The sequence below is a fragment of the Mirounga leonina genome, unplaced genomic scaffold, assembly GCF_011800145.1.
Source record: "Mirounga leonina isolate KUSES-001 unplaced genomic scaffold, KU_Mleo_1.0 Mir_201, whole genome shotgun sequence".
Classification (NCBI taxonomy): domain Eukaryota; kingdom Metazoa; phylum Chordata; class Mammalia; order Carnivora; family Phocidae; genus Mirounga; species Mirounga leonina.
In genome coordinates, this window is record NW_023270504.1 from 18,517,056 (window position 1) to 18,533,418 (window position 16,363).

Sequence of the window (16,363 nt, forward strand, 5' to 3'; positions counted from 1 at the left end):
ATTGACGTGTGTCTGCGTAGTGGGGGCGGGACCTTAGCAGAGAATCAGCCAATTCGGTATTGATTTGGAGCGGAAGAGACTCTGGTCCTGGAGTTCTTGGTTACTCTCTATGGTGCCAGGGCGAAGAAACGCTAAGATCTTGGGCCCTTAGGGATAGGAAGTGACGTAAGGATGGCGGAGGGGCGCGAGCTTTCAAGATGGCGGTGGCTGGGTGGCTGACCGGCATACAGAGGTGAAGGCCCCTACGAGATAAAAGACGCCGAGAATCGTCCCCTCCCCGCTTCTCGCAGTGCCAGGAGTCCAGCAGAAGTGTGAGTGTGCAGGATTGTTCCACTCCGTTTCTTCATCTTTTCCCGCCTTGCCCCGGGTCCGCGCGGTTGCCTCGGGGACGCCAGGCCCCTCTGCCCGGTTCTTCCTCTTCGCGGTTTGGGTCTCCCGGGTCACGGACCGGGGGATCGTGGAGCCAGGGGCGGAGCGGCTTCCAGCAGTTGGGCAGCTGTTCATCCGAGGCGGTTCGCGCCGCCTCCTGCCTTTGCTCGTTGACGGGTTGCTTTGGATTTGACGTCTTCTCGTACCTCGAGTCAGGGTCAACCGTCGCTATGGTTTCGGCAGTTGCTGCTGCTGTTACTTCTCTTGGTGGATCTGGGCTCCGTCCCACTGCAGCCTCTTCGGTTCTGTGGCCCGATTTCCCTGTCGTTTCTGCTTTTAGACAAAAAGTAGTTTGTGCACGCTAAGGCTCCATTGTCTTCTGTAGACATTCTCTGTAAATCCTATCTGTTCTTTGTTTCACTTGTGGGAGAAGAGGGTCAAAACAGGAGCCCGAGGGTAATTGAGAGAGGACAGCAAAAAAGATGAACGGGCCATCAAAGACAGGAGAGCCTGTTCATACTAATTTTGTTTATTTCGGCCTCCCTTCTCCCCCAGTCCCAGTTTTTCTGAGAAGGAAACCCTGCACAGGGTAAATTAGTTGCCACTGGAACAGCTCTGAAGCATTTAGCAGAAATCAAGGCATTAACTAATGAACTTTCCTGACAAAAATCTTCAAGGAAGAAGGGAAGGTATAATTAATTGTGTGGGCTACTGAAAAATTTACCTCATGATCTTCCCTTTCACACCCTTCAGAAGTCTACTTCCAAAAGGAAGTACATTTGTCAATTTTATTATTGGGAAGAATAAATATTAAAAAGTTAAATGACTGGAATAAGAGAAAGAAATAATATAGTAGTGTCTTAGGTTAATAAAAATTTTGACTTGCAAAGCATTTTCTCTCAAATACAGTCATCCCTTTCAGTTACCATAAAAAATAGAAATCAGGAGTCAAGTAGGTACTGGTAGAAAAATGTGTGTCTTGACGTTTTTGGACACGCCTGCATGTAATACTTTCATTTTTAATATATGCACTTTCAGTTATGTCTTAAGCTCTTCAGAGTCAAGAATTATATGTGAATTAGAACTAAATTTGAATTAAACAGGCTTAAATTAATGAGTTTTTACTATCTTACAGATGTTGAGAATACATGTGAAGAAAACCATGGAGAGAGTCAAGGGTGACATTTGTTGTTGAACCCATATAATTACCCCCATTCCCTTTTTATTCCTCTTTTCACCCTACATGTAAACAAAGGGAGGGTGTAGAAAAAGGACTAATGGCGGGGCGCCTGGATGGCTCAGTCGTTAGGCGTCTGCCTTCTGCTCAGGTCATGATCCCAGGGTCCTGGGATCGAGCCCCGGCATCGGGCTCCCTGCTCCGCGGGAAGCCTGCTTCTCCCTCTCCCGCTCCCCCTGCTTGTGTTCCTGCTCTCACTCTCTCTCTCTGTGTCAAATAAATAAATAAAATTTAAAAAAAGAAAAGAAAAAAGACTAATGGCTTTTCATATTCATGGTTTATCCCATATTGTTGAAGCATTTTCTGATGGATTCTTTTTTTTCAATTTCAGAGTCAGTCCGTGATCCATTTAAAAAAGTTAATAAATGGGGGCGCCTGGGTGGCTCAGTCATTAAGCGTCTGCCTTCGGCTCAGGTCATGATCCCAGGGTCCTGGGATCGAGCCCCACATTGGGCTCCCTGCTCAGCGGGAAGCCTGCTTCTCCCTCTCCCACTCCCCCTGCTTATGTTCCCTCTCTCACTCTCTCTCTTTCTGTCAAATAAAATAAAAAAACTTTAAAAAATAAAAAAGTTAATAAATGGAATGTTACTTTTAAAGAGATTGGTAGAAAGAAATTTCATAATATAAAAAGGAAGAAATTCTGTAAATAAATCAGAAGAATAAGCTATTTCTTTGTCTTTGCAGGTTTTTTTGTTTTAATGAACAAGTAAATCATACAAATTGTCAACATGGGACGGAGATCTACATCATCCACCAAGAGTGGAAAATTTATGAACCCCACAGACCAAGCCCGTAAGTGCCCATTAGTGTGGAGTGATAAAAATTCCAAACACCAGAGAATCTATTATGTCTTAATTACAAAATCAGCATTGCTAGGAGTCAGTTGTATAAAGTTATCCACTGTTGTGGGCACATGATGAAAACTTTGAACATGCAAAAAAAATACCGATATTTTTAATTTGATTGACTGCAGAGTAGAATTGGATTGAAACTTACTGTATTTGTAATTTTGGACAGATTAGTTTTGAGAAGCTTAAAACAAAAGTTCCTCAAGATTTTGGTTGGCATAATTAAAGGTTGCTATTGGCATCTGGTGGGTAGAGGCCATAGATGCTGCTGAATACTCTGCAATGCACAGGACAGCCTCCCACATTAATTTTTTTCTGTATTAAAATGGAGAAAATGCTAGCGTTCAAGATTTGAAAGTTTTACATTTTCTCTGTCTCTCTCTTAAAGGAAAAGAAGCCCGGAAGAGAGAATTAAAGAAGGTAGGACTTGAGAAGCATCCTGTTAGCCACAAGTGATGTTTGGTACATCTTATTATATGGGATTAGTGGATTTCAAAACAATATTTACAGTTATTTGTCAGAAAAGATACTTTATGCTTCTTAGAACAATAAAATTTATTAAGTCAAAATGCTGCACTTGGAAACTGAACTGAAATAACTTTGCAGATAAGCTCATGATGGTTATCGTAATATATATTTGATTATCTTTCCCACTGAGTTAAATAAATATCTTTGAAAGGATTTTTTTTTTTTGCTATTAAAGCATACTGCTTTGTTAAAAGGTACCAAATTAGTGAATGGAAATAAATGTGATTCTGAATAGCTTTGTTGGTTCATTTTCCTCATTATGTAGCTGTTGAGTTTGTGGCAAAGTGTTCTCCCAGAATAAGACCGTATTTACTTTTTAGTATTCTTTAACACACTGAAAGAATGCAGATTTTTAATGGTTTTTTAACTGGGTTTTCCTGTTTCATTGTTTAGCATCAAATCCTGCAAAACTTTTCTTTAATATATAATTTTACAATTTAGCCTAAAAAAAAAATCTTAATTTAAGTAATTGCTAAAGATACCACAAAATTAAAAGCAATATTTGCCTAAGAAAGTACACATACTAAATAGTGTTTATCTTTTTGTTTAAAGTTGAAACATTTTTTGAGAGCCAAAAATTACATAGCTTTGGTTATGGTAGTTGAAACAAGTGATCAGAAACCAAAGAGAAGTTCAACTTCAGTATAATTGATTCTTGATGCAAATTGAAGTAAGAACTCAAGTTATGTCCAGTTTTTTGACATAGTGCTCCTTTTTTTCTAAGAACAAAAAACAGCGCATGATGGTACGAGCTGCAGTTTTGAAGATGAAGGATCCCAAACAGATTATCCGGGACATGGAGAAATTGGATGAAATGGGTAAGAATTTATTTTAAAAGGCTAGATACTAGAGCAGGGCTAACAGTGATACACAGAGGCAGGCAGGCAGGTAATGAAAAAGCAGCACTGGCATAAGAAAAACAGAAAAGCATGATTTAGTTTAGTTTTAGTGTCAGAAAGACAAAATGGAGTGGTGGGAGGCGATTGCACACTGGGGATCTCCTCTAGAGTTAGATGAATGCCGTTATGTAGCTTGAACTAGTTATTGAGAGAAGACTGAAATCTGGAGTTTTCTGTTTTTTTAATCTTGGCAACTACCATGTAAATCTAAGTATTAGGCTACCATGAATTTATCAGTTCCCCATTTTTTCCAATGAGAACATCAAAGACACTTGACCCACTAAGTAAGGTGGTAGAAGAAATCATGAAATACTTAAAATCTAATTTTATAGAATATCCTATATATCATATTGGGATTTCTCCCTTTTTTCACACTTCTCTAAATAATTTTACTCCTTTTTTTCATATGCATCTTCAGTATCACTGCTTTTGTCATAACTGGAATCACACAAATAACTGCATGTTATCTTTCTTTGCATCTAAGTTGCTTGAGAATTGTCTGTGTGATGCTGCCATTGGAAGTTTTATTGCAACCCACAAATTAAAAACCCATTTTTAATCTTAGAACATGGATTTTTTTATTTTTCTGCCCTTTTTTTTTTTTTTGCATAATGAAATGATCTTGGCAAGTTTTGTTTTCAAAAGGTACTCAGTTTAAGTGGTTTGCCAAAAATCAGATAGTAAGTGAAAGAGGTACAGTGGATCTCAATGATAGATTAAATGGGTTAAAAAAAAATCCAGTTGTGTGGGGTTATAGCTCTCTTAAATAAGGTAGCACAGCTTATGCATTTAGCCTGGGCAAGAGTTCTGGGTCAGATTGCATGATCCCAAATCTTTCCCAGTTCAGCTCTAACTGATCCCATTTGTTGCCTCTGGTTTAAATATTACTATGGGCACTTGATATCCCTGGGGTATCAAGACATTAAATGACCTAGTAAATGACTTCAGATTGATTCATACGGTTTAAGGAGATAATAGTAGTAATGGGGGTTTATTGAGCTCTTGTCTTACAATGCACCAATTTTTTTTCCACATGTTACAGCAACTTTTAGGTAGGTGTATTACCCCTATTTTGTGGGTAGGGAAGCTCAGGCACAGAGAGATTATATACTTTCCTCAACGTCATGCTGTTAGGATATGGCAAGCTGGGATTAAAACTCAGGCATTCGGTATTTTTATTAATCACACTAAAAATAGTGTGTGATGTCAGACTACCTTCTGAATAAATCACAAGGCTAAAAGGAATTAGGAAAGAAGATAATTAAACTTGTTATCCATTAAAAGAAAAAAAAAAGAAAAAGGGAGAAGGGAACACTGTTCATCAGAGCTCTAATTATAACTTATAACCTTACACAGTTTATAAAATTCACAAACTAGTTTAGGCAGAAAAACATACATACATTGACTTCTATAATTTAGAAATCCCAAAGGGACGCTCTCCTAGAAAACACAGGTATCATTATTAAGACTGTTCATCTGTCTGGTCTACTGTCTTGTTAGCCTCATTCAGCACATTGCTGATGAACTTCTTGGGATTGAAAGTGGAAAATGGGTGTGGAATTAGGGGGAAACAAGGTCACAGCTTTAGGTTTATTTTCTTCCTCCTGTAAGAGCTTCACTCTCTTACATCGACATTTAAAGTTTCAGAGAAGGATCTGGTTTCAATTTGGATCATGTGCCAGTTGATCTCTGAGTCAGTCACTGGTGAGGGGAATAGAGGGAGGCAGGAATAATTGACCAGGCAAGTTTGGTCTTGTGCTAATAATCCCTTTTGGGGCAAAGGACCTGAAATTAAGCCCCATGTTGAATACGTGGAAAGAGAAAGGATTGTATGGTAGACAAAGAAAACCAGTCTGTTACAAAAATAACTAAGTGGTGAGCTAGACACCACTAGATATCTTATTTGTGATAACATTTAGTCCTCAGAGCTTTGTTGTGAAGTACTTGATGTCCACATTTTCCAGATTAAGAAGCTAAAGATCAGAGAAGTCAAGTGCCTAAGATCTCAGAATTAAATGACACAGGTGTCTGACTGAAGCCTCACGATAACAAGTTGTTAGCATAAAGGAGTGAAGATTGATTTTTTATTACAATGATAATGAAAATTAATTAGGTGACATTAGACTTTCTTAAGAAAGTAAAATTAATGGTTTATCTTAAAAGGGTGGAGTTTCGATAAATATCTATTGCGCTTCTTTTTAATAAAATTTAAAAGAGTATACCTGGTCTAAAGCCCTTTTAAAAGTTTTAGCATATAAGGAGATTTTATTAAATGATAGAGCTGATACCTAAATGAAGTGACTTTTTGTGTTGAATTTCAGTATCTGCTCTTTTCTCTCAGAGTTTAACCCAGTGCAGCAACCACAGTTAAATGAGAAGGTGCTGAAAGACAAGCGTAAAAAGCTGCGTGAAACTTTTGAACGTATCCTGCGACTCTATGAGAAAGAGAATCCAGATATATACAAAGAACTGAGAAAGCTAGAAGTAGAATACGAACAGAAGAGGGCTCAACTAAGCCAATATTTTGATGCGGTCAAGGTAATCAAGTTCCTTTAGAGAGAGAAACTAAAATGTTATATTTAGATTTGCTCTTAAAGTTGTTAATGGGAGAACTGGTCATGATGAACTTCTTCCTCTTGGCAATTTCTTGTCAGACTAAACTATCCCTACCCCATGAGCCAGCAAATCTAATTCTACATATTTATACAAGAGAAATTAATTCATTTGCCAACACAGTAATAGCCAAAAACTGGAAATAGCCCAGATGTCCATCAATAGGATAATGGATAAACAAACTAGTATATTTGTAAAATTGAATGTACTCAGCAATGAAAAGGAATGCTCTACTGATATTCAAAATAACATGGGATTAAGAAAAAAAAAATTTTTTTTTAAGATTTTATTTATTTATTTGACAGAGACATAGCGAGAGAGGGAACACAAGCAGGGTGAGTGGGAGAGGGAGAAGCAGGCTTCCCGCTGAGCAGGGAGCCTGATGCGGGGCTTGATCCCAGGACCCTGGGATCATGACCTGAGCCAAAGGCAGACGCTTAACAACTGAGCCACCCAGGCGCCCCAAGAAAAAAAATTTTAACAGATAAATCTCAAAGCATGTTGAATTTCTTTCATAGTTAGGATTCCATTTGTATGAAATTCTAGAACAGGCAAAACTAATCTATAGATGAAAGCATTTGTAAAAGTGTTTGCTTTGGGATAGTGTTAGGGATTGATTGAGAAGTGTGGACTATACGCATTTGTCAGAACTCAGAATTTATACATTTCATTGTGAATTTTGTCCAGAAATGTAAAAAAAAAAAAATTGTATCGTTTTTGCAGAGTAGGTAGTATAGGTCCCATTTTACAGATAAGGAAACTAAGGAACTTGCTTAGTCATACAGCTAGTATGTGGCAGAAATTCAGCAAAGACTAATTTTAGAAACCCAGGCTCTACCACTGGATATATACTATTTCTAAGTTAATTGATAAGTGCTATTTATCATCCAGAATATTTAATAGGGTGGCTTTGGTGCTGGATAGTTTTAACAGTTGGATTTCTATAAACAGCAATTTCAGACCATAACCCAAAAGGATAAGTTAATAATGGGAGAAAAACAGCTGAGTTTTGTTTCTTTTACAGGCGATATTTTTTCCATTCACTGGCAGACTTTGGAAATGTTGACAAATACCGATAATTGTTTTTTCCTGATACTTAGGTGGAAAGCAAATCCAGGTTATGAAACCACAGAAACTGAATTTTTAGTGTTGAGTTTGTGGATTGCTCTGATACTATTGAAGGACTTTTTCTGTTTCAGAATGCTCAGCACGTGGAAGTGGAGAGTATTCCCTTGCCGGATATGCCACATGCTCCATCCAATATCTTGATCCAGGACATTCCACTTCCTGGTGCCCAGCCACCCTCCATCCTTAAAAAAACCTCAGCCTATGGGTAAGGAAGTGGTAGCCTAACTAAATGACATTTATTAAAAGTACCTTTTAACTGTCCAGTGCCAAAATTATTGCAGTGGGAATTAAAAGGCAGTGTGAACATAAGTGGTGCCTCACCTGATGAAATGTGAAATAAGAAATCCCTTGAAAATATTTTAGAAGAGGAGCTAGATACCTCATTACTGTGAATGTGATTACTGTGGAATTTTCTTTCAGACCTCCAACACGGGCAGTTTCTATACTTCCTCTTCTTGGACATGGTGTGCCACGTTTGCCCCCTGGCAGAAAACCTCCCGGTCCTCCCCCCGGTCCACCACCTCCTCAAGTCTTGCAAATGTATGGCCGTAAAGTGGGCTTTGCCCTAGATCTTCCCCCTCGTAGGCGGGATGAAGACATGTTATATAGCCCGGAGCTTGGTAAGGAGTGACTGTTCCTTTTGCTCTTGTGACCTTTCCGCTGTCCTTTTTTTTGTTGGCCCTGTTTAACATCTGGTTCACCGTCCTCAGAACTTGGGAAATAAATGAGGATTACATGTACATACTAACAAGTTGGATAAATCATAGAACTTACCCAAGTAAAAGCAGCATACGTAAGGAAGTACAGAAATGTTTATTGTGTTTTAAACTAGGCTTTTTTTTTTTTTAGAAAAGGTTTTAAAACTATTACCAAATGGAAATATTTTCAGACTATTGAAGAACCGTATCATATACAGAATCATTTTACATAATGAAGTTTAGATTCTAAGTTAGATAGCACAATTTTCTGTGCTTTGGTATACCACGTAGTGCAGGGCCCAGTCATAATACTTGTTTTTCAGCTCAGCGGGGTCATGATGATGATGTTTCCAGCACCAGTGAAGATGACGGGTATCCTGAGGACATGGATCAAGATAAGCATGATGACAGTAGTGATGACAGCGACACTGACAGATCAGATGGAGAAAGTGAAGGGGATGAATTTGTGCACCGTGATGATAACGAGAGAGATAACAATGAAGAAAAAAAGTCAGGTATGTGCAAATGAAAGTTCCATGGCTTGATCAATAAGTAGCACACAAGATGAAGGTCCTGATTTATTAATGCATCTGTGAAAGTAATTGTGAGCACCTTGAAAAGAAGGATCATAGCTTTATTCATTTTTATATCACAAAAATCTAAAAAGTTCTGGACACATAGTACTCAGTGGACATTTGTGGGTCTGGATAAGAAAGAAGAATAACCACATAACTATATTGAGAAAGCCATATTCACGTTGTTGTTTTTTGGTTAAGTCTGCTTAAATATTTGCATTTGAAGCCGTTTTAATTTTTTGTGTTCATTGTGTCTCACATCAACCAGACCATAATTATAATTTAGCTACACCTGTGAGCGGAATCATGCTCTAATGGAAACATCCATAATGTATATGTCCATTTGATTATTATAAAATCAGACTGAGTTATGTGTATTTTTAAAAAGTAGTTATGACAGTCATCAAGAAAATTTTAAGCATCATGATAGATACTGAGCAATACAAAATGTATAATCTGTCACACCTCAGTAGTCCTGGAGTTTCTTTTAATACTGTTTTTGTAGGGGTGCCTGGATGGGTCAGTGGGTTAAGCGTCCAACTCTTGATTTTAGCTCAGGTCATGATCTCAGGGTTGTGGGATCAAGCCCTGCGTCAGGGTCTGCCGTCAACGCAGTCTTCCTCTCCCTCTGCCCCTCCCCCTGCTCATGCATATACATGTATGCTTTCTATCTCTCTGCCTCAAAAATAAATAAGAGCTTTAAAAAAAAGAAAGAAGTTGTTTTTGTAGCCTACAACACCGTATTTATGTGGTTGTAATACTACTGATGTTCGTATTTATAATGATGACAAATTTTTGTTCTGATATTTCTTAAGAATGATGGTTGCAGGGGTACGTGGGTGGCTCGGTTAACCGTCTGCTTTTGGCTCAAGTCATGATCCCAGGGTCCTGGGATTGAGTCCCATGTCGGGCTCCCTGCTCGGTGGGGAGTCTGCTTCTCCCTCTCCCCCCTGCTCTTCCTCTCTCTGTCTCTCTCTCAAATAAAATTATAAAATCTTTAAAACAAACAAACAAAAAAGAATCATGGTGGCAAACCAAAAGCTATCTTAACAGGGTGGATAGAGCTGGTAATGAAAAACTATAGAGGACTTTTGTGGAAGCTTGTACTAGAAAGTAGAAAGTCCTTAGAGCCACAGCAGCTTCATTTTTCTCTGCAATGTATTGTGTGATCCTTTGCCTCATTTTTCTCTTTTTCTGCCAGCTTGTTTTATTTCTGTGTACTCACCAGTGTACATGTGCTTAAAGTGGCTCTCCTACTATGATTTGACATTTATCTAAGGTTTACATTGAGTTTTTACTGTATGCAAGGAATTTTCCTAGACAAACGCTACAAAGTAAACAAAACTAAAGCCCTGCCCGCATGGAACTTTGTAAATGTTTACCAACTAAGACTGCTTTTAATATTGCACCATTTAGCAAGATGTTTAATAGCTTCTAGTGGATAGCCTGATTTATCAGGTTGAAAAGGTCCCCTCGTTAAGCGTCTGCCTTCGGCTCAGGTCATGATCCCAGGGTCCTGGGATGGAGCCCTGCGTTCGGCTCCCTGCCCAGCGGGAAGCCTGCTTCTCCCTCTCCCACTCCTGCTTGTGTTCCCACTCTTGCGGTCTCTCTCTCTCTCTCTCTCTCAAATAAATTAATTATTTAATTAAATAACTAAAATAGGTAAAAATTTCTAGTCTTCGTTTGCTAAGAGTTTTTTATTATAAATATATATATATATATTTTAAAGATTTTATTTATTTATTTGAGACAGAATGAGAGAGAGAGCGCGCATGAGAGGGGGGAGGGTCAGAGGGAGAAGCAGGCTCCCTGCCGAGCAGGGAGCCCGATGCAGGACTCGATCCAGGGACTCCAGGATCATGACCTGAGCCGAAGGCAGTCGCTTAACTAACTGAGCCACCCAGGTGCCCTATTATAAATATTTTTAAGTATCTGTTGGGATGTTTTAGTTTTTCTTTAAATTGTTTATTGTAATGAATTCTATTCATGGCTTTTCTAATGTTCAACCTTATCTTGCATTTCTGGGACCAACCCTACATGTTTATGATGTAGTTTTCTTTTAAAACACTGTTGGATTCAATTTGGTTATAAAATTGGCCCTTGAACAATACGGGGGTTAGGAGCACTGACCTTCTGCACAATCAAAAATCCGTGCATAACTTTTGAGTCCCCCCAGACTGAACTAATAGCCTATTGTTGACTGGAAGTTTTACCATTAACATAAACCCGTCGATTAACACACGTTTTGTATGTTGCATGTATTATATACTACATTCTTGCAATAAAGTAAGCTAGGGAAAAGAAAATGTTGAGAATTCATGAAGAAGATACAGTACAGTACTGTGCTGTATCACAAAAAATCCATGTGTAAGTGGACCCACTCAGTTCAAACCCATGTTGTTCAATAGTCAGCTGTATTTTACAGTAGGTTAGTTTTGGTATCAAGGTTGTGCTGGCTTCATGAATTCTGGATTGGATTCCATCTTTTCTGTGCCCTTTTACAGGAAATTTCTGTAACTTAATGTTTGGCTGAACTTCCTTATAAAATTATTTGGGCCAGGTTAAAAATAGATTTCTAAACTACCATTTCAGTTTTATATGTTCTGGTATTAGCACTTCCGTGGCCAATTTTTGTGGTTTATGTTTTTCTAGAGAATTGTGTATTATCTGGGTGTTCCAATTTTATTGGCATAAAGATGTTAATAGTATTCTTTAAATTTTTGAAATTCATAGATTTTTAAATCACAATAGCATATGTTTACCCACCAGTTGGCACTTATTACACTATCTTTTATATGGCTGTCTCTTCCCGGCACTTAACTTCTGCCAAATAGTGGGCAGCAATCCTACCTGGGCTTTTAGTATTATGTAGTATGCATTTGCTGAATTTTGTTCCTAATCCACCCCATTCTCTCCCTCTACCCGCTTAGGTCTGAGTGTAAGATTTGCAGATATGCCTGGAAAATCAAGGAAGAAAAAGAAGAACATGAAGGAGCTGACTCCTCTTCAAGCCATGATGCTTCGAATGGCAGGTAAGACAAGGAAAGAGTAGTGAAATCACCTTTCGGGTATTTCCTCCGGCCAGTTCTTTTATGTACATTTTCCCATTTAGTATCTCAACAACCCTGAAGTAAGTAAGTAATCCTTGTTTTACAAAAGTTAAGGTTTGGAGACATTCCAAGCTGCCCAGAGTTACCCAGCTAGTAAGTGGTTAAATTGGCAGTTAAATCCAGGTCTTTCTTGTTCTAAAGCCTGGGCTTGTTTTCACTGTGCTCCGCTAGCTTAGGTGAGTAGAATACTGTTTGATTCCTCCACATCCAAGTAGTTTATTGAAGGCTATTTAGTTGTTAATTTTAAGAAAGCACTTAATTGAGTACGTGTCTTCAGACATTGCTATTTTGCAGGCCGTGGAAAATGAATCGACTCCATTTACCTGGTTTACTATTTCTTTTAGGTCAGGAAATCCCTGAGGAGGGACGGGAAGTAGAAGAATTTTCAGAGGATGACGACGACGACGATTCCGATGATTCTGAAGCAGAAAAGCAATCACAAAAACAGCATAAAGAGGAATCTCTTTCCGATGGCACATCTTCTGCTTCTTCACAGCAGCAGGCCCCCCCGCAGTCTGTCCCTCCTTCTCAGATCCAAGCACCTCCCATGCCAGGACCGCCTCCTCTTGGACCACCACCGGCTCCGCCCTTACGGCCCCCTGGACCACCTACGGGCCTTCCTCCTGGACCACCTCCGGGTAAGTCAGCTCTGATACATTGTGAATAAATAAGTCTCCCTGTGATTAGAGGGATGAAGTCCTTCCAAAAATACACATCATTAGTATCGATGTTCTGTTTTCTCCTAGTAGAAGTCACTAAGAGATAAAGGGTACGTGCAGTTTGTTTATTCCTACAGCACTGTTTGCAATTCATAGTACTTTTGACAGCCATCTTTTTGTCCAAAGCTCTTCTCTTTTTAGGGTTCTGTAGTTTTGAGGTTAGCAGGCAGAGGAGTATGAATCTGGGGGTTTCTTCAGTATTGTTTTTTAAATATGACAAGTTGACCCAATTCTAAGTTGATAGCTAATGGGACTGGGGCACAGTAAATACTAACAGGCGTCCTTCTTTGGTTGGGAATTGTTGGATGTCGGTCTTTAGAGACAAAAGGGATCAGTGTTAATATAATCTTTGGCATATAAGAATGGGAAGTTCATTTGAAATTTGAACTTCTTGGTTACTTATGATTTTATAGTCCTTCATCCTATAGTTGTCCAGTTAGGTTTTCTTCATTGAGTTCATCTTTTTCTGATTGGTGGTGCAAAAGCACATTACCTGTTTTATGTCATCTTCAGTCATCGTTGCCTATGTCTTCCTGCGTTTCAGGGGGGCATCCTTAAAGCACCCTGCTTTATATTCCATTTTCAGCTTATTTTGGAACCCATTTAAGAATTATTCTTCTCTTTGTACAGTTTCTAGCCCAGCTCAGCTGTGCTATTAAAAAAAAAAAAAGAAGCTATGCTTTTTGTCAGTACTGGCAAATAAAAAGAAATGATCCGTAACAAATCCAGTTCCGTGTCTCTGGTGCTCAGATATTTGTTGAATGAATTCTTTTTCTACCTATGTTTTGATTGGTTTTTGAAGTTACCTGATTTCAAGTTAAAATGCTAAGTCAGACCACACTTGAGTTACCTTTATACCATAGTTACGACTTCGTATGTATGTCTCTTACATTAATTTGTCATTTTTCTCTTTTCAGGAGCTCCTCCATTCCTGAGACCACCTGGAATGCCGGGACTCCGAGGGCCTTTACCCCGACTTTTGCCTCCAGGCCCACCACCCGGCCGACCCCCGGGCCCTCCCCCAGGTCCACCTCCAGGTCTGCCTCCTGGCCCTCCTCCTCGGGGACCCCCACCAAGGCTACCTCCCCCTGCACCTCCAGGTGAAGCTTTTGATTTCTAGTACAAAAACCTGACCACTATGTATTTCATCTGCTCTAAGACATATTTTCACATTTCAGTATCTTGAAATCAAGGGATATCCTAAAATGATGTTTTTTAATTGCTTTTGGCCTAGGTTGAAGTTGAGTTCTTCCACAGGGTATTTGCACTGGATTCTGCCTGTCATGTGAGGGACTTTTCCCAGGCAGAGACCACTTTGGATTAAATTCTCCATTTGAGTAGGGTGTTGGTGGGGGGACAGGGGGAGGCAATTGTGAAGTCGTTCCATATATTTGCATGAGTACAAACTTTAAGTTTGAAATTACAAGGCAGATTTCCTTGTGCTCTTATTACATGTGGTAGGTGTATTTCTGGTTTATTACACTGTCCCAGTTTAATGTGAAGGTCTCCTCTTAAACTCCCCAGCTTGGACTCTCAGTGGTATCTGGAGTAATTATGAGTCTGTATAAGCAGTAGTATCTTAAGTTCAATGAAATTTGACATTTTATAATTGTTCTTAAAAGTGGCATTTGAAGAAAATTAAATCTGCAATTCTGGGTAAACGACGATGGTATGTCTGAACCATCAAAGGACATGAATTCTTTCCCAGTGGCAGTAACCTACTGTGATCAGTTACATTCATGTCCTCTGATGGTTAAAATTCCATTTCCTGCCCATTGGGTTACCTTTTTCGGGGGAAGAATGGTGTGGAAATCAGTAAATGATGCATGAGAATCAAACCCCCAATCTTGGCCTTGATAGCATCTGCATTATACAACTAGAATAGAGTCTTTGGCTGTCAAATCTGAAATCACATTTGAAACCAGTTGGTGTTGACAGCTTTCTCTTTTAAAATAGTACATTACTCAGAGAGGAAGAAAACCTAAGTACAGGGGTACAGACTGAAAGTGAATATTATTTCATAATAAAATATTCCTTACTATCAAAACATATTCCTGAGTTTCAGATAGTAATAAGCAGCCTGGTTTTAGCGTATTTTCTGTAAATGCCAATTTTGAAAAAATTGTCAGCCTCTGTTTTTCCCATCCTTCATAGTTAAAATTTATTCTCGTAGTCTTCATTTGCCTGTTTTCTCCTCCGTTTAGGTATCCCTCCACCTCGTCCCGGTATGATGCGCCCACCTTTGGTGCCTCCACTTGGACCTGCCCCACCTGGGCTTTTCCCACCAGCTCCCTTGCCGAACCCGGGGGTGTTAAGTGCTCCACCCAACTTGATTCAGCGACCCAAGGCGGATGATACAAGCGCAGCCACCATTGAGAAGAAAGCCACGGCAACCATCAGTGCCAAGCCACAGATCACTAATCCCAAGGCAGAGATTACTCGATTCGTGCCCACTGCATTGAGGGTACGTCGGGAGAATAAAGGGGCCACTGCTGCTCCCCAAAGAAAGTCAGAGGATGATTCTGCTGTGCCTCTTGCCAAAGCAGCTCCCAAGTCTGGTCCATCTGTTCCCGTCTCAGTGCAGACTAAGGATGATGTGTATGAAGCTTTTATGAAAGAGATGGAAGGGCTTCTGTGACAGCTTTTAATGCCACGGCAGGTTTCTATTCACATCAGCGGTTCGTGGGGAAAGAGGCTCTTACTACACTTAGTGAAAGAGCGACTTTCGCTGTCAGGGTATTTTTAAATTTTAGTTCAAGGAATATCCTAAAGTTTAGCCTTGTTCAGAATTTATTGCATATAAGAGAGGATTATTTCATTCAGAATAGATTGGTTATTGAAGCAGTGCTGCTAACATCCATTCCCTTTCAGACCACCCTTTTCATCCCGTTGGTTCCCCTTCTCCAATTCTTTGGAAACTTGTGATCGGGGGGAATCTTTGTTACTTACTTGTTTTGATTCTCGTGTGCGGTGGGCACTGGAGTAGAGATTTCTGAAAAAAAAAAAGGTTTATTTTACCCCATCTTGCCTTTTGTGTTTGAGTTATTTTAATATTTTCTTGTAAATATTTTGTAATATTTTAGTGAAATGGATCGCAGTGTCATTTCCTAATACAAAGCAAGATATGTGGGAAGAAAATGTACAATTCTTTGATTAAAATTACTTCCCACTGAGCTAAACTTTGAGTGTTTCATGGAATAAATAAATAAATGTTCTACACCAAGATATCCTTTGTGTTAACTGATAATATATAAATATGGTATCTGTGTTATGGGCAGAAAAGAAGCAAATACTTAAAAATTGTGTTTTAAGGAACTACCATTGCTGGTACACAATGAGAATCTTATTAAGAATATCGTTGAAAATAAGTTTTAAATTTTAAGGCATAAAGAAAAGAGAATTATTTTCCTTAATGGATTATGATATTGGCTTTGGAGAAATTGAGAGGTTATTAATTGCATAGAACATGAGTCTTTTCCTCAAAGATTGTTTATTTTTCCAGAGCTCTGTAAGCTGACACTAATTGATGGGCGAAAGCTTTTAAACCATGTCTAAATTATTAGATAGCCAGAAAAAGTTACTTTTACTTTGTTCAATTTGTCAGTTGTGTAAGTTTTTATTATTAAAAGACATAAAATG

The 16,363-nt window shown here is 39.0% G+C and overlaps 1 protein-coding gene across 1 annotated transcript; it reads left to right on the forward strand.

The window, feature by feature from the left end:
• Nucleotides 1-165: 165 nt before the first annotated feature.
• WBP11 (WW domain binding protein 11) lies at nucleotides 166-15,951 on the forward strand. The gene is made up of 12 exons (XM_035028169.1): nucleotides 166-311; nucleotides 2,291-2,398; nucleotides 2,843-2,874; nucleotides 3,707-3,800; nucleotides 6,223-6,419; nucleotides 7,694-7,827; nucleotides 8,043-8,242; nucleotides 8,644-8,835; nucleotides 11,826-11,927; nucleotides 12,350-12,643; nucleotides 13,642-13,824; nucleotides 14,929-15,951. The coding sequence occupies exons 2-12, from the start codon at nucleotides 2,335-2,337 to the stop codon at nucleotides 15,360-15,362; spliced, it is 1,926 nt and encodes a 641-aa protein (XP_034884060.1). The 5' UTR covers nucleotides 166-311; nucleotides 2,291-2,334; the 3' UTR covers nucleotides 15,363-15,951.
• Nucleotides 15,952-16,363: the final 412 nt, after the last annotated feature.

Coding starts and splice junctions, on each gene's coding strand:
- WBP11 (XM_035028169.1), top strand. CDS start 2,335: ATGGGACGGAGATCTACATCATCCACCAAGAGTGGAAAATTTATGAAC. Junction 2,399..2,842: donor GAACCCCACAGACCAAGCCC/GTAAGTGCCCAT, acceptor TCTCTCTTAAAG/GAAAAGAAGCCCGGAAGAGA. Junction 8,836..11,825: donor CAATGAAGAAAAAAAGTCAG/GTATGTGCAAAT, acceptor CTACCCGCTTAG/GTCTGAGTGTAAGATTTGCA.